At 37.8% G+C, this 21,362-nt stretch overlaps 1 protein-coding gene across 2 annotated transcripts; it reads left to right on the top strand.

The window, feature by feature from the left end:
• Positions 1-232: 232 nt before the first annotated feature.
• Positions 233-20,582, top strand: LOC110917185 (dihydrolipoyl dehydrogenase 2, chloroplastic). 2 transcript variants are annotated; one of them, XM_022161779.2, is made up of 15 exons: positions 234-769; positions 2,214-2,360; positions 3,414-3,548; positions 3,662-3,779; positions 4,440-4,564; positions 5,216-5,341; positions 5,429-5,509; positions 5,593-5,655; positions 5,749-5,902; positions 5,988-6,088; positions 18,881-18,994; positions 19,272-19,385; positions 19,696-19,767; positions 19,855-19,910; positions 20,327-20,562. In XM_022161779.2, exons 1-15 carry the CDS (start codon positions 458-460, stop codon positions 20,382-20,384), a joined length of 1,776 nt encoding a protein of 591 aa, XP_022017471.1. In that variant the 5' UTR covers positions 234-457; the 3' UTR covers positions 20,385-20,562. The 2 variants fall into 2 exon arrangements, with proteins under 2 accessions (XP_022017472.1, XP_022017471.1); XM_022161780.2 differs by lacking the exon at positions 19,855-19,910 and having other exon boundaries at positions 233-769; positions 20,327-20,582.
• The last annotated feature ends 780 nt before the right edge of the window (positions 20,583-21,362 follow it).

The following is a 21,362-nucleotide window of genomic DNA, read 5'->3' as shown; positions in this document are numbered from 1 at the left end:
AACATAACTTACACATGTCGAATAACGCCCATTTTTCAAACCCTTCACTCAAAAAGTCACTCCTTACTAACCTTTTAAAACTAACTTTTTCTCTTTGTACAAAAAGTTATTTTAAAAAGTGAAAAACACTTTTAATCCTTGTTAACTTTTTTAAAAGTCATTAAGCTATAAGGGATGCTGAAAACTTAGCCAAACAAAACCCCCTAAAACCATATCTACCAATTGGTTAACTTACATGTGATTGTAAATATCTTAGAAACAAACTAGACGTTGTTCAACTCCCTCAACCACTCTGAAACTCAAAACACCTTCAAATACACACACTCACAACTTCGTTAACTCCGCCGTCGTCTCCCCCGGCTAACATCCCAAAGCATCACCATACATACACCTTCAAATACACACCTCCACTCCTCCAAAACCTAACTCTCTCTCTCTCTCTTCTTCAACATTCAACATGCAATCCGCAATTTCTCTCTCACTTTCCTCCGCTTCTCCGATCACCGTCAGATCCGACGCCGGAGCAACCTCCTCCGCCTTTCCCGGCGTCTTCTCCAGCCAGCTCCGCTTCTGCGGACTCAGAAGCGAAGCTGTTACAGGATGCAGATCGGCATGTAGTAATGCGGTTATGTTGAAGCCGAAAATGAAGGTTTTTGCTTCCTTGAATGGAAACGGAAACGGAGCTCAATCGAAAGGTTTTGATTATGATCTGGTCATTATTGGAGCTGGTGTTGGTGGTCATGGTGCTGCTCTTCATGCTGTTGAGAAGGTGATGGTGATCTGGTTTTTTTTTTTCTTTTTTTTTTGTGTGTGTAGTTTACTTGATTGATTGGAAGATTAGGATCAGTTTAAGTTGTTCAGGTTGTTAGTGAGAAATTACTAAATTAGATTTCTGTATGGTTAATGACACTGTCAGCTTTCAGTTTAGTTGCTGAGGGGCAAGGATAATCGCACTTTCATAATTATCGTAGATTTGGAGTGATTTCGTTCATAGGGTTGATTATGAGCGAGATCGGGAAATGTACCGTCCTTTGTTCGTTGTGAGCGAAATCGAGTGGAAATTAAGTGTAAATGTAAGATGATTATGTCGATTTGGTTGCCCTTGCTGGTTAAATTGTTGGTATTATTAGCTGATAGGTCACAGTTTAGATTATTAAAATCCAGTTTGTCGTAGATAAATATATGTTTTAAAGAAAAGAAACTGTTGTTAATTAAGTGAAATAGACTCGGATATTGATTTGATTTAGGTTTTTGTCAGAATTGAGAATCTGAACTGTGAAGTAATATTGTACTTAGTTGAACTGTTGATGCGCGCATGTTGTAGATAATTTAAGGAAGTATATTCATTGATTCAGACATTCAGTGAACTATAATTTTCCATGAATATCTATTGGGCATCCTATAGCTTTTTGCTAAAATGTGTGTGCGGTTTTCTTTCAAACATCAAATGTTTTTTTTTCGAATGCTGATGTATACAGTAGAGAAGCCTGCTCTGGATGCAGATCGGACAATCACACTTGCATAATCATCACAGTTTCACACTTGATTTCCACTCGATTCCGTTCACAGGGATGATTATGAGCGAAATCGGGAAATGTACCTTCCTCTGCTCCTTGTGAGCGAAATCAAGTGCAAATGTAAGATGATTATGCGGATCAGGTTGTTTTGCTTGTTAAATTGCTGGTATTATTAGCCGATGGGTCATAGTTTAGGTTTTTAAAATCCAGTTTGCTGTAGATAATTGTGTGTGTGTATATATATATATATATATATATATATATATATATATAGAAAATAAAGTGTTGTTAGTTAAGGGGAATAGAAATTTTGATTTGATTTAGGTTTTTGTCAGAACTGAGAATGTGAAGTAACACTACTTAGTTGAACTGTTGGTGTGCACATGTCATAGATAATTTTGGGAAGTATATTCATTGATTCAGTGAACTATAATATCCTTGAATGTCTGTTGAGCATCCTATAGCTCTGCTAAAAGCTTGTCTGTGGTTTTCTTTCATACATCAAATGTTATTTGTTGAATGCTGATGAATACACAATACGGTAATAACATATATTACAAAGAAATGAAAGGTCTATACCGATGGCTTTTGATGTTTGTAGTTGAGATAGTGAGAATCAGTTCTTTTGGAAATGCATTCAGTTTCCCCTGATAACCTGCATTTTCGTTTAATCAAACATGAATTTGACCTCCGCAGGGTCTGAAAACGGCCATCATTGAAGGTGATGTGGTTGGTGGAACATGTGTTAATCGTGGTTGTGTTCCTTCCAAAGCCCTTCTTGCCGTTAGTGGTCGCATGCGAGAGCTTCAGAATGAACACCATATGAAGTCTTTTGGATTACAGGTATATCTGTAAGACTGTAACTCATCAAATATATTTTTAGTTTGTAGCATCTATAAATTCTCTTCCATATATGTCTGTCTATATGTGACATTTGGGATTCTTATGTTGCCTTTGTGTATCTCTGATATTGTAGAGGAGTTCTTCATCTCGTTTTTCTTTATATTATTTATTCCAACTAGAGCTTCTATCTTAACTAATTATATAGAAAGGTCTATAAGTACTTGTCAGGTGGTACTACTTTCAGTAAGATCATGTTGTGTGCACTTAACTTCTCTCTGTTGTAGTCTGTAAAAGTAACTAATAGGAGAGATTCATAATTCATTGGAATTTTTGGCTGTAAATTTAACTGGTTTGTAGGCTAGCCTCAACATTATGTGACAAACATTTATGTTAGATAGAAGTTGTGAATTCCAAGTCATGGCATACCTAAGGTATCTGTAACTTATGAACACTTCATGATTGATAAATCACCAAGTTGGAGGTCACTTGACAATTTGATAAGATTTGCCAGTGTGCCCTGAATCACATGAAGTCAAGTTACAAAAAATATGTGGACTTAGGAAGTAAATCGACTGTGTCGACCACACAATAAAAGAACCAAAAGTTAGAATATTAAAGTATGATATTCTACTCAAAAGGCATTCAATATAGCAGAGTTACGCACGATCTTAAAACCTTATTTAGTTGCTTCTCTGATTGGGTATATTCCTCGTGAACCATGCAGTTGTTCTTGGCTTCACTGGCAGATGTAAGATAGAATTTAGATGAGGTCACCGTTTTAGTAAACCGGGTCACAAGGAAACTTCATGTAAAGACTAAACGACAAAGTTCTGTGGGAATAAACTCAAAATTTTGACTGTAGTTTGCACCCCCTTTTGGGGTAAAGATATGTTGGTTCTAGTATCATATGGTCTCGTTTTCTCATACTGTCTTTGTAAGCTAACAGCCTAACACAATCTTAAAGACTTTTTCTTCCCCAAACATTTGCTTTAGACAGGTAGAATGTTCTCAAACCATGGCAATTGACTAGAATTTACTAACCCATATTGGCAGGTTGCAGCTGCTGGGTATGACAGACAGGGGGTAGCCGATCACGCAGAAAATCTTGCCACCAAAATTCGAAATAATTTGACCAATTCTTTGAAATCTCTTGGCGTGGACATATTGACAGGTGTTGGCACTGTCGTGGTATGTCCTGTATTGCTGGCCATCAGATCAGAAATACAATTCACCTTTTTCTCATTAATCGCATCAGATCATACAAACATCTTATGTTCGATTTGTTATGAATGTATGTGCAGGGTCCACAAAAGGTGAAATATGGAAAAGCTGGGGGCAGCGAGACAGTTATTACGGCAAAAGACATTATTATAGCTACTGGATCAGTACCATTTGTCCCTAAGGGAGTTGAAGTTGATGGTAAGTGCCGCTTTATCCGTCCATTTTCCCTCACCAAAGCATTCTAGTTGAGCTATGAGCTATAATAACAATTTTAGCTAAAAGGAATAAAAGATAACTTTAGAAATGGAACTAGATAAGAGAGTATCCATTGAACATTCTAATTGGAGAGTCTTATGAGATCATATTTACTTGGGTACATTTTAGGATCTTTGATACTGTAGAAATTCTGGTGAAAATAGGCAAGAAACATTATCTTTCCCTTTATAGTTTTTTTTTATCGTTTACCAACTTGATTCCGTTAATAAAGTTATTCTTTATTGCACACAGGTTATCTTTCTTGAAATATCTTCATTTATGTTTTTACTGGTGTCTTGATCTCCACCTTTAATGGGAATTAAAAGTATCTTCTTTGAAAAAAGTGACTGTAAGATTGGAAATGCAAACGAGTAGTTCATTAACTAGTTTGATAATGGCTATTTTAGTGGTTTTGTCGTAAGAAGTGGCTTACAGTTACAAATAAGTTACCTGCTATGTACCTAACACAACTATGTTCACTTGACTATAATGTGTTGGTTCTATATTACATAGCCTCCTATTTGCAAGCAAGACCATTTGAATCTTAGGCAGAAAATGACTGTTATGATACCTTCATAATTGTTACTGATCAGCTACCTGCAGGTAAAACCGTAATAACCAGTGATCATGCACTAAAATTAGAGACAGTGCCTGAGTGGATAGTTATTGTTGGAAGTGGTTACATAGGTCTTGAATTCAGTGATGTTTATACAGCACTTGGAAGTGAGGTGGGCATTACTAATACCTTCTGAACATATTTTCCATGCACTAAATTACTTCCAATCTTTCTTTCTTTTCTTCTTCGTCTTCTCTTGTTTTTTCAGTTTGTTTTACCTCATATACAATGAACCGATTTGTACTATCTCATAAATTGAATTCCAAGAAAAAAAGGCCCTAATGCAATTTTTGCTACACCCTTACACACAAAGGAATATGGATATGTTCTTGTGTTGCATTATTTATTTGTTGCTTGATGTGTTTGAGTTTTTCCAGGTTGTCAAGTTTGAGGTTATAGGGTGCTTGTCATAATATTTTATGTTTAATTCAACATCAGAGTAATGTACGTACGTGTGTGTGTGTATATATATATATATATATATATATATATATATATATTTGTGTAATGTGTATAGATAGATTAATGTATGTGTACATAGGTGTAGACTATGTATGCTTGCAGTGCGCATATTGAGCTCACGTTATTTTGCTCTATCACATGTTTGCTAGTTGTCAAATAAGCTACTCTAGGGACCAAAAGACTGCATTAGTCTTTTCAATTACTTTGAACATCATAATTTACATTGTTCAGTACAATTTTGTTGAATCATTTAAATAAAATATCATACAGTTATTTGATGAAACTTGTCATTGTCTCACAGGTGACATTTGTAGAAGCTTTAGATCAGTTAATGCCTGGATTCGACCCAGAAATCGGAAAATTGGCTCAAAGGGTTCTTATAAATCCTCGAAAGATTGACTATCATACTGGTGTATTTGCAACCAAGGTTCTTACACTTTTATCTCTTTCTAGGGGCTTGGGTAGACATTAATTCATCAATGTTCATGCTTGTTAAGTACTTCCGTAATAACAGATCACTCCAGCAAAGGATGGTAAACCTGTAACAATTGAGCTTATAGATGCGAAGACAAAGGAACCAAAAGATACGTTGGAGGTGGGGTTTGACTTTGACCATGCTCAAGTCAAAAGCAGTTTTATATTTCCATCACACATATATATTAATACATTTTACTGTAGGTAGATGCTGCTCTCATTGCAACCGGAAGGGCCCCATTTACACAAGGGCTCGGTTTGGAGAATGTAAGTGAACCTATCAGTAGTATCACATCTAAGCTTCTGTGAGTAAGATCAAAGACAAGAGAATACTGAATTAATTAGGTTTTCTTATCATAGGTTAATGTAGAGACACAACGTGGTTTTATTCCCGTTGATGAACGCATGCGAGTTATTGATTCAAAGGGAAAATTGGTCCCTCACTTATATTGCATTGGTGATGCTAATGGCAAAATGATGCTTGCACATGCAGCAAGTGCCCAGGGAATTTCAGGTGACCATTTTGTTTACTTTCAATCAATCATTTAGTACCAGTTTATTGCTGCCTATCTAATTTGACATTTGTCTATTTAAAAAAGTTGTTGAGCAAGTTTCCGGGAAAGATCATGTTCTTAATCATCTGAGCATCCCAGCTGCATGTTTCACACATCCTGAAATCAGTATGGTTGGGTTAACTGAGGTATGTTCTTTTACAATTTCCAAAATCCCTCTTTTATTGTGTTAAAAGTAGTTTAATAAAAACAACTAGATATTGTCGTTTTTATTAAACTACTTTTAATAAAAACTTGATGTGCTAAAAGTAGTTTAATAAAAACAACTAAAATTAAACTGAATCTAGACTCAAAGTAATACTCTAGACTCTCTAAACTCGACTAAACTACTAACCGGCAAGCGAACTGGTCGACTCTAGTAAAGCTAAGCAAGTCTGGATATCGAACCCACGAGACTCAATTAAATTATGCTAAGACTCTATCTAGACTAAATTGTTTATTTGATTGGGGGGGGGGGGGTTCTAAAAATCCTAAATTTGTAATTAAAATTAAGGGTAAATTACACTTTTCGTCCTTTATGTTTGTATCGAATTGCAACGGATAGCCTTTAACTTCAGTAATTACAGTCACAATCCTTTATTTAGAAAACTCGTTACGTCTTTCATCCTTTAGCACTAACAAGGTTAAAATTTTAAGTTAACTCAAAACATGTGCCTTGCCCGAGGGTAGACGGCTAATTTCACTTTTTTTTTTTATAAAACCCTATCTCTTCTCTCAACCATCTCTTTCCCTGTTTCTCTTCAACTAACCTCCACCATCACCATCATATCCAGTCGCAGCCACCACCACCGTAATCAGCAAAAACCAGTTTCTGTTTACATTATCTTCTTCTCCGTCAATCTATTTTCTCACCACTCATCACCGCCTCATTCCGTCGTCATCTACCACCACCCACCACCAACCCATTATCAAAGTAAATTACTTTGACTTTTCAAAACCCACATCCCAGCAAACCAAAAACCCTAAATAACCTGTTCACAAATTTAAACTAACAATTGCTCCAGGCTCAGTCGATTGATCATCGGAATCATCCACAGAAGCTTGAGAGAAACAGGCATTAAGGGTCTTCTTAGTTTTGGCTCTGGTCTGCACCATTTTTTGGAGTGATTTTCCCTCTGCGCTTTAAGGGTTTCAGTAGTGAGGGCTGGAAGTGAAACGTTCCAAATCGCATATAGGGCCCAAAGGATCTCAACAATAGGATCGCATCAGATGGGTTAGGGTGGTTGTTGCTGGATGATGTCCGAGCTCCATATAAAAAGTGGTCGGAGAAGATGACCGGAGAGAGGCTGACCGGAGTTGGGGAAGGGCTGAGTAATTAATCTCTTAGACGGTGGAGGTGCTTACGACGGTGGTGGCGGTGGTGATGCTACGACAGTGGTTCAGGATAAAGAAGATGAAGAGTTTGGTTTATATTCATGTTTTTAGGTTTTTGTTTGGTATAAATATAAATATACTTTTAAATAAAATGGTAGGGTAAAATGACAGGAATACCCTCATGTGCTTTGCACATGACTAGACTTAACTGATAATTTTAACAAGGTTAGTGCTAAAGGACCTATGGTGTAAAGCTTTCAACAAAAAAAAAGGATTGTGGCTGTAATTATTGAAGTTAAAGGCTATCCGTTGCAATTAGGTACAAACATAAAGGACGAAAAGTGTAATTTACCCTAAAATTAAACTAAATTAACTAGATTAATTAGACGCTAAATTGGACGAAGACTTAACTCAGTGATGATGAAGGCTACCTAGGCTAGACTCATGTTCAACTAGGATTGGATTTCTATTCGAAATTAACGTGGTATGGAACCGGGATCTTTTAATGCTAAACCTTAAGAATTCCCTACTAAGACCTCCCGACCCTTCTCAGGAAGAAACTTGTGAGACTCTACCAAGGCTGTTACGACTACCAGTTGTTAGATTTCCTTACAGTCTTCTAACTTCTTGAAAAGTGCCCTAATATGACAATCTACCTTACAGCATGAAAGTCTAACTTGAAGGTAAAGTGCTTAAAGTCTGATAAACAGAAAGGCCCCCTCAACTTTTTTATTGGGGAAGAACACTGAACGTGTTTTTTATTTTTTGTTGGAAGTTGAGTTTCTCAATTTAAACAGAAAGGCCCCCTCAACTTTTTTATTTCTAGTGGAGAAATTAAAGTTTCTCAGTTGAACAGAAAGGCCCCTCAACTTTGACAAGTATCTATCACAACCCACTACTACTTGATTCATTGCCATTAAAGCTTGAAACAGATAAGTTATTTGTTTCTGATTGTTGCTTTCGCTCGTATAAATTACCACTTAGCAGTACAAACCCGTTTGGTTAGTAGTAATTTGGTATTTTTTTAATGGCAGAAGACAGTAAATCAAGATTGATAAGTTCGATGGTAGTGATTATGGATTTTGGAAAATGCAAATTGAAGATTTATTGTATCAGAAAAGTTTGCATTTGCCTATCTCAGGTGAACAACCAGATGACATGTATGATGAAGATTGGATGTTGTTGGATAGACAAGCTTTGGGTGTGGTTAGGCTTTCTTTGGCAAAGAGTGTTGCTTACAACATTGTCAATGAAACAACCACATATGGTGTATGAAAAGCCATCCGCTTCAAACAAAGTATTCCTCATCCGACAATTGGTTAACACCAAGATGAATGAAGGCATGTCGGTTACCGCTCACATAAATGAGTTTAACTCGATTATCTCTCGTTTAGTCTCAGTTGAAATAAAGTTTGAAGATGAAGTGCAAGCACTATTCCTTTTATCATCGTTGCCCGACAGTTGGTCAGGCACAGTCACAGCTGTTAGTAGTGCATCCGGCACTACCAAACTCACTTTCGATAGTATTCGTGACTTGATAGTAAACGAAGATATCAGACGGAGAAGCAGTGGTGAGACTTCTAATTCTAGTTCTTTATTGCATACAGAAAGTAGAGGAAGAAGAAACGAAAGAGGACATAATCGAGGCAGGTCCAAGTCCAGAAGAAGGGGACAGTCAAAGAACAGAAAAGACGTTGAATGTTGGAATTGCAAAGAAAAAGGTCACTATAGAAGCCAATGTACAAAACCCGCTTCAAAGAAAGAAGTAAACAGTGTATCCTCGGAAGAACAAGGTGATGTTCTCATCTGTTCTGTTGAAGATTCAGTTGAATCTTGGATTATGGATTCAGATGCTTCTTTCCATGCTATCTCATGCCCAGATATGGTCAAGAATCTACGAACAGGTAACTTTGGTAAAGTTCGTTTAGCAGATGATCAAATGCTTGATATCACAGGTATTGGAGATGTAGACTTGAAGACCTCATTAGGAACTATATGGACATTGAAAAATGTCAGGGTTATTCCTAATTTGAGGAGAAAGTTGATTTCAGTTGGTAAACTGGATGATGAAGGGTTTAATGTTCACTTTGGGGGTGGACAATGGAAAGTGATCAAAGGCAATTTAGTGATTGCCAAAGGAAAGAAGCAAGGTACTCTATACATGGCAGAAGTCTCTGCTGAAGGCATTCATGCAATGACCACCGGTCCGAGTCCATCAAAAGATCCCGTTCTAAAAATCCTAAATTTGTAATTAAAATTAAGGGTAAATTACACTTTTCGTCCTTTATGTTTGTATCGAATTGCAACGGATAGCCTTTAACTTCAGTAATTACAGTCACAATCCTTTATTTAGAAAACTCGTTACGTCTTTCATCCTTTAGCACTAACAAGGTTAAAATTTTAAGTTAACTCAAAACATGTGCCTTGCCCGAGGGTAGACGGCTAATTTCACTTTTTTTTTATAAAACCCTATCTCTTCTCTCAACCATCTCTTTCCCTGTTTCTCTTCAACTAACCTCCACCATCACCATCATATCCAGTCGCAGCCACCACCACCGTAATCAGCAAAAACCAGTTTCTGTTTACATTATCTTCTTCTCCGTCAATCTATTTTCTCACCACTCATCACCGCCTCATTCCGTCGTCATCTACCACCACCCACCACCAACCCATTATCAAAGTAAATTACTTTGACTTTTCAAAACCCACATCCCAGCAAACCAAAAACCCTAAATAACCTGTTCACAAATTTAAACTAACAATTGCTCCAGGCTCAGTCGATTGATCATCGGAATCATCCACAGAAGCTTGAGAGAAACAGGCATTAAGGGTCTTCTTAGTTTTGGCTCTGGTCTGCACCATTTTTTGGAGTGATTTTCCCTCTGCGCTTTAAGGGTTTCAGTAGTGAGGGCTGGAAGTGAAACGTTCCAAATCGCATATAGGGCCCAAAGGATCTCAACAATAGGATCGCATCAGATGGGTTAGGGTGGTTGTTGCTGGATGATGTCCGAGCTCCATATAAAAAGTGGTCGGAGAAGATGACCGGAGAGAGGCTGACCGGAGTTGGGGAAGGGCTGAGTAATTAATCTCTTAGACGGTGGAGGTGCTTACGACGGTGGTGGCGGTGGTGATGCTACGACAGTGGTTCAGGATAAAGAAGATGAAGAGTTTGGTTTATATTCATGTTTTTAGGTTTTTGTTTGGTATAAATATAAATATACTTTTAAATAAAATGGTAGGGTAAAATGACAGGAATACCCTCATGTGCTTTGCACATGACTAGACTTAACTGATAATTTTAACAAGGTTAGTGCTAAAGGACCTATGGTGTAAAGCTTTCAACAAAAAAAAAGGATTGTGGCTGTAATTATTGAAGTTAAAGGCTATCCGTTGCAATTAGGTACAAACATAAAGGACGAAAAGTGTAATTTACCCTAAAATTAAACTAAATTAACTAGATTAATTAGACGCTAAATTGGACGAAGACTTAACTCAGTGATGATGAAGGCTACCTAGGCTAGACTCATGTTCAACTAGGATTGGATTTCTATTCGAAATTAACGTGGTATGGAACCGGGATCTTTTAATGCTAAACCTTAAGAATTCCCTACTAAGACCTCCCGACCCTTCTCAGGAAGAAACTTGTGAGACTCTACCAAGGCTGTTACGACTACCAGTTGTTAGATTTCCTTACAGTCTTCTAACTTCTTGAAAAGTGCCCTAATATGACAATCTACCTTACAGCATGAAAGTCTAACTTGAAGGTAAAGTGCTTAAAGTCTGATAAACAGAAAGGCCCCCTCAACTTTTTTATTGGGGAAGAACACTGAACGTGTTTTTTATTTTTTGTTGGAAGTTGAGTTTCTCAATTTAAACAGAAAGGCCCCCTCAACTTTTTTATTTCTAGTGGAGAAATTAAAGTTTCTCAGTTGAACAGAAAGGCCCCTCAACTTTGACAAGTATCTATCACAACCCACTACTACTTGATTCATTGCCATTAAAGCTTGAAACAGATAAGTTATTTGTTTCTGATTGTTGCTTTCGCTCGTATAAATTACCACTTAGCAGTACAAACCCGTTTGGTTAGTAGTAATTTGGTATTTTTTTAATGGCAGAAGACAGTAAAATCAAGATTGATAAGTTCGATGGTAGTGATTATGGATTTTGGAAAATGCAAATTGAAGATTTATTGTATCAGAAAAGTTTGCATTTGCCTATTTCAGGTGAACAACCAGATGACATGTATGATGAAGATTGGATGTTGTTGGATAGACAAGCTTTGGGTGTGGTTAGGCTTTCTTTGGCAAAGAGTGTTGCTTACAACATTGTCAATGAAACAACCACATATGGTGTATGAAAAGCCATCCGCTTCAAACAAAGTATTCCTCATCCGACAATTGGTTAACACCAAGATGAATGAAGGCATGTCGGTTACCGCTCACATAAATGAGTTTAACTCGATTATCTCTCGTTTAGTCTCAGTTGAAATAAAGTTTGAAGATGAAGTGCAAGCACTACTCCTTTTATCATCGTTGCCCGACAGTTGGTCAGGCACAGTCACAGCTGTTAGTAGTGCATCCGGCACTACCAAACTCACTTTCGATAGTATTCGTGACTTGATAGTAAACGAAGATATCAGACGGAGAAGCAGTGGTGAGACTTCTAATTCTAGTTCTTTATTGCATACAGAAAGTAGAGGAAGAAGAAACGAAAGAGGACATAATCGAGGCAGGTCCAAGTCCAGAAGAAGGGGACAGTCAAAGAACAGAAAAGACGTTGAATGTTGGAATTGCAAAGAAAAAGGTCACTATAGAAGCCAATGTACAAAACCCGCTTCAAAGAAAGAAGTAAACAGTGTATCATCGGAAGAACAAGGTGATGTTCTCATCTGTTCTGTTGAAGATTCAGTTGAATCTTGGATTATGGATTCAGATGCTTCTTTCCATGCTATCTCATGCCCAGATATGGTCAAGAATCTACGAACAGGTAACTTTGGTAAAGTTCGTTTAGCAGATGATCAAATGCTTGATATCACAGGTATTGGAGATGTAGACTTGAAGACCTCATTAGGAACTATATGGACATTGAAAAATGTCAGGGTTATTCCTAATTTGAGGAGAAAGTTGATTTCAGTTGGTAAACTGGATGATGAAGGGTTTAATGTTCACTTTGGGGGTGGACAATGGAAAGTGATCAAAGGCAATTTAGTGATTGCCAAAGGAAAGAAGCAAGGTACTCTATACATGGCAGAAGTCTCTGCTGAAGGCGTTCATGCAATGACCACCGGTACGAGTCCATCAAATTTATGGCACAACCGACTCGGACACATGAGCGAGAAGGGATTGAAGATGTTGGCTCAGAAAGGTAAGTTTCCAGACTTGAAGAAAGTGGAAACTGAATTCTGTGAACCTTGTGTTCTTGGAAAACAAAAGAGGGTTACTTTTTTGAAGACAGGGAGGACACCGAAAGCTCAGAAGTTAGAGTTTGTTCACTCGGATGTATATGGACCAACCTCAGTTTTATCTCTAGGAGGCTCAAGATACTATGTTACTTTCATCGATGATTCAACACGAAAGGTATGGGTATATTTTCTTAAGCATAAATCTGCCGTATTTGATGCTTTTAAGATATGGAAATCTGCTGTTGAAAATGAAACTAACTTGAAGGTAAAGTGCTTAAAGTCTGATAATGGTGGAGAATACATTAGTCAGCAGTTCACTGACTATTGTGCCAAGAAAGGGATAAAGATGATCAAGACAGTTCCCGGAAATTCTCAGCAGAATGGTGTAGCTGAGAGAATGAATAGAACTCTAAATGAGAGGGCTAGAAGCATGAGGCTAAATGCCGGGATGCCCAAGACTTTCTGGGCCGATGCAGTTAGCACTGCAGCCTACTTGATCAACCGTTCACCAACCGGTCCCTTAGATTTCAAGTTGCCTGAAGAAATGTGGCAAGGAAAGGAGGTAAGTCTCGAACACTTACGAGTCTTTGGTTGTAGTGCTTACGATTTGTTAGAAGCTGGTGACAGTGATAAGTTAGACTCAAAATCCAAGAAGTGCACATTCATTGGTTATGGGTCAGAACAAATGGGTTATATGCTTTGGGATAATGAAGGCAGAAAAGTAATCAGAAGCAAGAATGTCGTCTTCAATGAAAACGAATTGTACAAAGACAGAAACACCAAAAGACCAGAAGTTCAGAAAGACTATGTTGAATTTGAAAGTGGTGAAACAAGGAAAGAAGCTTCAGTCGACATTCCAGAAAATGGGAATGAGTCAATCGACAGTGGGAGCTCAGGGGATGATTCTAGTAATGATTCTGAAGAAGAAGAAGAAGAGGTCGCTCCTCAAATTCCAGAATCCCTAGAAACTCCTCAGTTTCAACCAAGAAGATCCTCCAGAGTCGTTAGACCACCAGACAGATATTCACCATCCGTCAATTACATACTTTTGACAGAAAATGGTGAACCCCAGTGTTACTCAGAAGCCATGGGGTTGAAAGATTCATTGCAGTGGGAGTTAGCAATGAAAGAAGAAATGAAGTCGCTTGAGAAGAATAAGACCTGGCACTTAACAAAGCTTCCTGCTGGGAAGAAGGCTCTTCATAACAAGTGGGTTTTCAGGGTCAAAGATGAACATGATGGTACCAAACGGTACAAAGCAAGATTAGTGGTCAAGGGATTTCAGCAGAAAGAGGGAATTGATTTCAATGAAATATTTTCTCCAGTGGTGAAAATGACTACCATCAGACTTGTTCTCAGTATTGTAGCAGCAGAAGGTTTGCATCTAGAGCAGCTAGATGTCATGACAGCTTTTTTAAATGGTGACCTAGAAGAAGATATCTACATGACACAACCAGAAGGTTTTCAGGTTAAGGCAAAGAAAACTTGGTGTGTAAGTTGAAGAAGAGTTTGTATGGTCTGAAACAAGCGCCCCGACAATGGCATTTGAAGTTTGATAACTTCATGGGAAGAGTCGGATACAAGAGATGTGACAATGACCATTGTTGCTACATCAAGAGGTTTAAGGGTTCTTATATCATTCTATTACTATATGTGGATGATATGTTGATTGCAGGTTCAGACATGACAGAGATCAAGAAGCTGAAGAAACAAATGTCTGAAGAGTTCGAGATGAAAGACTTGGGAGCTGCAAACCAAATACTCGGGATGAGTATTTTCAGAAACAAAGAAGATGGTTCTTTAACACTCTCTCAAGAGAAGTACATTGAGAAAGTGTTAGAAAGATTCAGCCTTAAAGATGCCAAGATTCGAAGCACACCTTTGGGAAGTCACTTTAAGCTTCCTAAAGTTCAGTCACCCAGATCAGATGAAGACAAAGCAGATATGGCTAAAGTTCCGTATGCATCGGCAGTTGGTAGCCTCATGTATGCAATGGTATGCACGAGACCAGATATAGCTCATGCAGTGGGAGTTGTTAGTCGGTTTATGTCCAATCCAGGGAGAGAACATTGGGAAGCAGTTAAATGGCTGCTAAGATATTTGAAGGGGACTTCAAAAGTGGCATTACAGTTTAAAGGGAAAGAGGTTATTCTGAAGGGTTTTGCTGATGCTGACCTTGGTGGTTGTAAAGAATCTTACAAAAGCACCACCGGATATGTCTTTACAGCGGGAGGCACTGCAGTAAGCTGGATGTCCAGACTGCAGAAAAGTGTTGCCCTTTCAACCACAGAAGCTGAGTATATGGCAGTTGCTGAAGCAAGCAAAGAGCTTATATGGTTGAAGAATTTTCTCAAAGAGCTCGGCAAGGAACAAGTTGATTGTGCACTATTCTGTGACAATCAAAGTGCAATTCATCTTGCAAAGAATCCTGTCTTCCATTCGAAGACAAAGCATATACAACTGAGATATCACTTCATCAGAGAGCAAATTAGTGAAGGCACTCTGAAGTTGAAGAAGATCAAAGGAAGTGAAAATCCATCTGATATGTTGACTAAGGTTGTCACCTTAGAGAAGTTGAAGCTTTGCATAGCTTCAACTGGCCTTCAGGTTAATTGAAGAGAAGGCCGGGTAACTAGGAATGATGAAGATCAAAGTTTTTTACAGAGATACTGATGCACAGTTGAAGCACAGGTGAAGATTATTCCGTGGTTTCAAGTGGGAGATTGTTGTGTGAAGCCAACCACTTGACAACTTGATCAATTGTTGAGTGTGAATCCACTAGAGCAAGTGGACATCAGGTAATCATTCTTATCAAAACAGCAAAAGAAGATAAGGGGCTGAGATGATCCAACCCATTATTCACGGATCATGTTTTGTTTTGTGACAATCTTCTCTTTCATCCAATCTTATATAAGAGATTGTTTGTATCTGTAAATTCTTGTACCAAAAGCTTAATACAAATATTCCTAGTTACCACAGTGGATGTAGGTATATTTAAGATGAGAACCCACTAGTAGACCGACAATTAGGTATATTTAAGATCAAAGGAACCTAGAACCGAATCGAGCCTACCCGCACATCCCAAACTAGACACAAGCTCAATTATATTATCTCATATTATTATTATTTGAATCCGAACAAAAACCCGACTTTTCTATCATTTTCCGCTTTTTATTTTGCAAACTTCTTACTTTCAAAAGTCATTTTCTAAATTTTCAATTGTTTTGGATTTTTGAAAATTTGTAATTTTTTAAAAAAATATTTTTTCGACTTTTTATGACTAAAATAACCAAACTAACGACTAAAACCCAAGTGTACCATCCCCACACTTAAAATTTGCATTGTCCCTAATGCAAGGATGAAAAACGACTCCTAACACCTAAAAACAAAAGAAATAACGACAAAAAATAAAAACTATACAAAGTATACAAGTGGAACGACTTAGCTGAATATATGTGAGACTGTCAGTGTGCCAGTCGATACTACATATGCCCTCCAATCCAAACACGCTCAGCAACAATTCCTAAACTCGGACACGCGAACGGAAGCGGCAACAACCATCGACCTAACAATCAATCATAACATACCAAACAAGACAAACCAAACATAATATATATCATCATAACGTTAGTTCCAACATCCATCAGACAGCGTATCAACCAACCCCAACAACTCTACCAACCTGTTTAAGTATATAAGTACAACCCAAAATATGAGGATCAAAGCAGCATAAAAGAAAAATAAAAACAAAAGATATAATCAGCACTGCTACATCCTCGTACTAACCCTCATCATCACGCTCCCCTTCATTCCATTGCTCCTCAAAACCTGCCTCCCAGGATGGCGGTGGCTGCAACTGAAAGTGATCCATCAGAACCCGCATGCCATCCTCTAACCTCCTCTGACATGTCTCCATCTGATGCCTCATCTGACCAAACTGGTCATCAACATAATCGTACAAACCCTTCACCCTATCATATACTGCCTTTAATGTCAAAGGATCTGGGCGAGGCTCCCTAATCGGATACTGGCGCGCAGGTAACTCACACCTAACGAGAGGCACCTGATATCTAGGGGGAATCGTAGCCTGCATCGCCTCAGCTGCAACCGTACTTGGTGGAGGCTGTACCTGAGGCCCCTTAACTATCGCTGCCCAAGCTGGCGGCTCATCATAAGTAACTATGCCCGCCGACTGAAAACTCTTCAGCTCCATCAACGTAGGAGCTGGACCAGTGTGCATCCTCTCAGCTGGATAATCAGCGAAAACCGCCAAACTCTCTGCTAGCCACGTAATATAAGGTCCACAATATAACCGAGCCTGCCTCCCTCCTCTCGAAGGTCTCGTCATCGACCACGCGAAAATACTAGCTAAGTTAGCCGGTTGGCCCTCCACCATGCACATCAAACAGAACAAACTATGATGATTCACCTTATTATCTCCCTCATGTCTACCTATCAACGTGGCTGCCAAAATCTTGTGTATAAACCTATGAACTGGATCCCTAATATCCGAGGCCACCATGTTGTTTGAGAATGGTGCCGTGGCAATCGTACCCCAAAACCTGGCCAGATCCTCCTTCATCACACAAAAATCCTGCGCCTTCTTCACAACACCCCTCAACAATGTCACAAACCCAGGCTCGTGAACCTCCTGCTGTGTATAAAACCCCGTCGCCACCGCAAACTGAGGCAAAGTCATATTGAACACCTTCTTTCCTAATGAAAAAGACACCACATCAGCCTCAGCAAATCCCCCTACATGCCTGTACTCGAACGTAGAATGAAACTCTAAAGCTAACTCATAGTAGTGCAGGGCATCACAATCCAACACTAATCTAAACTTATCTCCCAACCAAGATTACAATAGGCGTCGGTAATTTACCTAATCCCAGGTTCACCTAATCCCCCCTCAAGCTTATAGGACAAAAGGAACAACCACTGGGTTATTTCCTAACCGTTTTATACCAAGATCAAGAGAATTTAAAATCAAATGTGTTCTCATTTTTTTTTCCTTTTTTTTTCTTTCTTTTGAGCTTAGACGTTGCTTTACCTAACCCAGAGGCATTCCGGCTGTAGAGTCGCTATCCCCAACCAAGATTACAATAGGCGTCGGTAATTTTTTTGCACTTTTGATTTCACACATCCTAGAGACATTCCGGTTGTAGAGTCACCATCCCCAACCAAGATTACATAGGCCTGTGCTACTTTTCTTTTGTTTCTAGCTCATTTTTTTATTATTATTTTTTTTAATTATTTCAACGAGATATGATAAGAAACTCTAACGATCTTAACTTATAATGGCATCCCTTATACTATTATTGGCGGTTTCAATTTTCCCACTTTCCCTAGATGAGAACCCACTAGTAGACCGACAATTAGGTATATTTAAGATCAAAGGAACCTAGAACCGAATCGAGCGTACCCGCACATCCCAAACTAGACACAAGCTCAATTATATTATCTCATATTATTATTATTTGAATCCGAACAAAAACCCACACGTCTTTCATAAGACAATTAAATTAGGGTTTTAATTTAGCCGACCCTAGTTATCTCCATTGAGGCTTGGGCCTAACTTGGGGATACAATGGGCATAGTAGGTTAGCTGACCGAACCACTTAAAATATTCGTGTCGTTTTATTGCTTTCGTGTGTGTGTTCAGTTTCATGTGTGTGTTCAATCCTAACGGTGTGCATAGGCAGTTAGGCACATGTTCAACCAGTTAGGCACATGTTCACTACAAAACCAATTTTAAGTGGAGACTGGAGAGCATTTGTACCTAATGCTAGCCACATATACCAAGTGAGAGAAAGAGGCGGTTACATAACCGCCATATGTATCATGGTTAAAGCAATACGTACAAAGGTGTTTGTGTGGATCTTTCGGTTCTCTTCTTATAACTAATTCTGTATTGAACGACCTTCTCTACTCAAAACTTGTTCCGGTTGATAACCTATGTTTCAGTAAAACCAAATATAGTTAAACATAATCTATAATAAATATAGTTAAACACAATCTATATTGCTAAAGACAATATTTTTGGGAGTTTGAGCATAACAAAGTATTATCTTTTTTATATGTTTCAAGATAGGGAAGGGTATAGTCCTGTGAGTGTATTCCTCCATTTTAAGATCTTTGACAATGTCACATAATATATTCTATAATCATAAAGTTTTTCTGAAGAGTTTTAGTTATAAACTTGCAGCCTCAAGCAAGAGAGAAAGCTGAGAAGGAAGGATTCGAAATCAGTATTGCCAAGACTAGCTTTAAGGCCAACACCAAAGCCCTTGCTGAAAATGAAGGAGAGGGGATGGCCAAGGTAATTACTAATAAGGGTGGGCCGGGTCGGGTTGTTTACCGGTCAAAACGGACAGCTTTAAAACGGTTCAAATGAGTTGGGCCAGAACGGGTTCACCCACTATATTTGTTTTTAATTATTCTTATTAACGACCACACGATTCTATTGAAAGTACACTTTACAAATATTTGTGAAGTGTTTTTACTCCTTTATAACCAGCTGGCAAGCAATGACTTGTGTATCTTTTCTCTAACTGGTTGCATATTCACTCAAGCTATTTTGCTTTTTTTGCTTGCAGTTGATTTACAGGCCCGACAATGGAGAAATCCTTGGTGTTCATATATTTGGCATGCATGCTGCAGACCTCATCCACGAAGCATCAAATGCAATTGCTTTAGGAACACGTATACAGGTTCGAATTTACCAACCATTAGAGTTGCGTCTCCAGGTTGTATTATATCTCCAACGGGCCAATTTTAAAAAAGAAAAACCTCGACTAAAATTGAAACAGCGTAAAAGTCACCCAAAGTGTGTTCCAATTCTTTTAACCCTCACTGTACAGTGTCGGGTTAAACCTGCCAACCCGCGAACACGACCCGTTTAGCACCCCTACTGTACACTATATCACATTGAATATGTAATTTATTTATATATAAAACAAGGACAAAGTTCAATACTATGATTCTTCTACGCCGTTCGGATAATTTATTCGAATTATGCAGGACATCAAGTATGCTGTTCATGCCCATCCAACATTGTCTGAAGTGATCGATGAACTATTCAAATCAGCAAAGGTAGATTCTTCTACGCCGTTTGGATAATTTATTTTCTATGCAAAAAAAGTTTCATATAAAACTAGAGACTTCATGTACGAATTGCAGGTAAGGGGGGAAGCCTCCCTAGTTCCTCAACTGAGATTATCTCTCCTTTTACAATGGTATAATAAAACCGCACAATCTAAACAAATAATTTTCTCAACACATACCTCTTAAATCAAAATCCGTCTATTGACAATGTCATTGTAGGTGGCAATTTCAAACCCGTTTATATGAAAACAAGTTGATGACTTGTTGTATTGTTTTAGTAAAGGACAAACGGGTAAAATATAAGAAAACTAGCTAATGAGTGAAACTAGTTATAACAAGTCAAAATCTGTCTTAAAGGTTTTGTTCCATCAATATAGTTTTTAATTGTTTTTAATACATTAACTATTATAAAATCGGCAAAAGTTGCTGAAGGGTTAGCGAACCCGTTTTGATGTGCACATGATTTTCTTGTTATCCAAACTGCCCAATCTACCCACTTTGCCACCTCTACACGTGACATTTCGAAATGATGCACATTGTTGTACAGGTTAAAGACGAGGCTTCTAGGGCTGTTGGTGAACCAGTTGCCGTCTAATCTCAGTTGATGGATTTTATCAAAAAGCCGTGGATCGTTTGTGACAAAAATCCAATGCACATTTTTTTTTTCTGGAGCACTTGCTAGTTACCTATCAAGAGACTGAAATTTTGATATTTATGTATTCTTCCTATTAGTTTGCCTCTAAACCTGATAATTTTGAGTATAAATAAACAGAATTAGAATAATTATCATTTATACTCAACCAGTTAAGACTGTTTTTGAACTCACAATAATTAGTTTAAATGCACAACGAAAGTATATATTTTAGTAGGTAAAACTCAGTGTCATGAAAACCTAGTGAAGGAAAATTGACACATAATAGGTATGGGAATTTTGGATCTACAACTGTATTCAGAAAACAAAACATGGCTACGAGAAAAGAGTACATGTATTTCTTCCCTTGATAATCACTCGTTTGAGCTCATTGAGTTGATGCAGTCTAATGTAATTAATCAAGTTCTTCAATGTTGAGGTTGGTAGGGGATTTCTAAACAAATCTTATACAACAAACTCATTGACAATAATATTTGACCTTAAGATGACCACATGTTTTTATTAGACATGAAACCACACTCCCCATATTATAGTTAAATCTAAATTTTATTTTGAACCTTTAAATATGTTTTTAGTAACTTGAAATTTATAAACTTACATGCCATATTTATCATATTTATGTCTATACTCTACAGTTAATGATTTTTGTTATTCCATAGAAACAAATATGCTTCTGTTTTTAGACATTTAGTTGTTGGCTTTTGGTGTCATCAGGCCTATTTTTTTTTAATTTACTTGGGTTTACCTAAAACCAATGTGATATGAGGCTTGGGGTGATCAGAATTCGTTTCGAATTCAAAAAATTCAAAATTCGATTAAACTCGATTCGATTATCAAGAATTCGTTTCGATTATAAGAATTCGAATACGAATTCGATTCAATTTGAGTCAAGTAAATCGAATACGAATTTATAATTTCAAATTCGAATAAA

This window comes from Helianthus annuus, chromosome 16, assembly GCF_002127325.2.
Source record: "Helianthus annuus cultivar XRQ/B chromosome 16, HanXRQr2.0-SUNRISE, whole genome shotgun sequence".
Classification (NCBI taxonomy): Eukaryota; Viridiplantae; Streptophyta; class Magnoliopsida; order Asterales; family Asteraceae; genus Helianthus; species Helianthus annuus.
The sequence above is the reverse complement of the archived record's forward strand: the minus strand, read 5'-3'. Positions and strand labels throughout refer to the sequence as shown.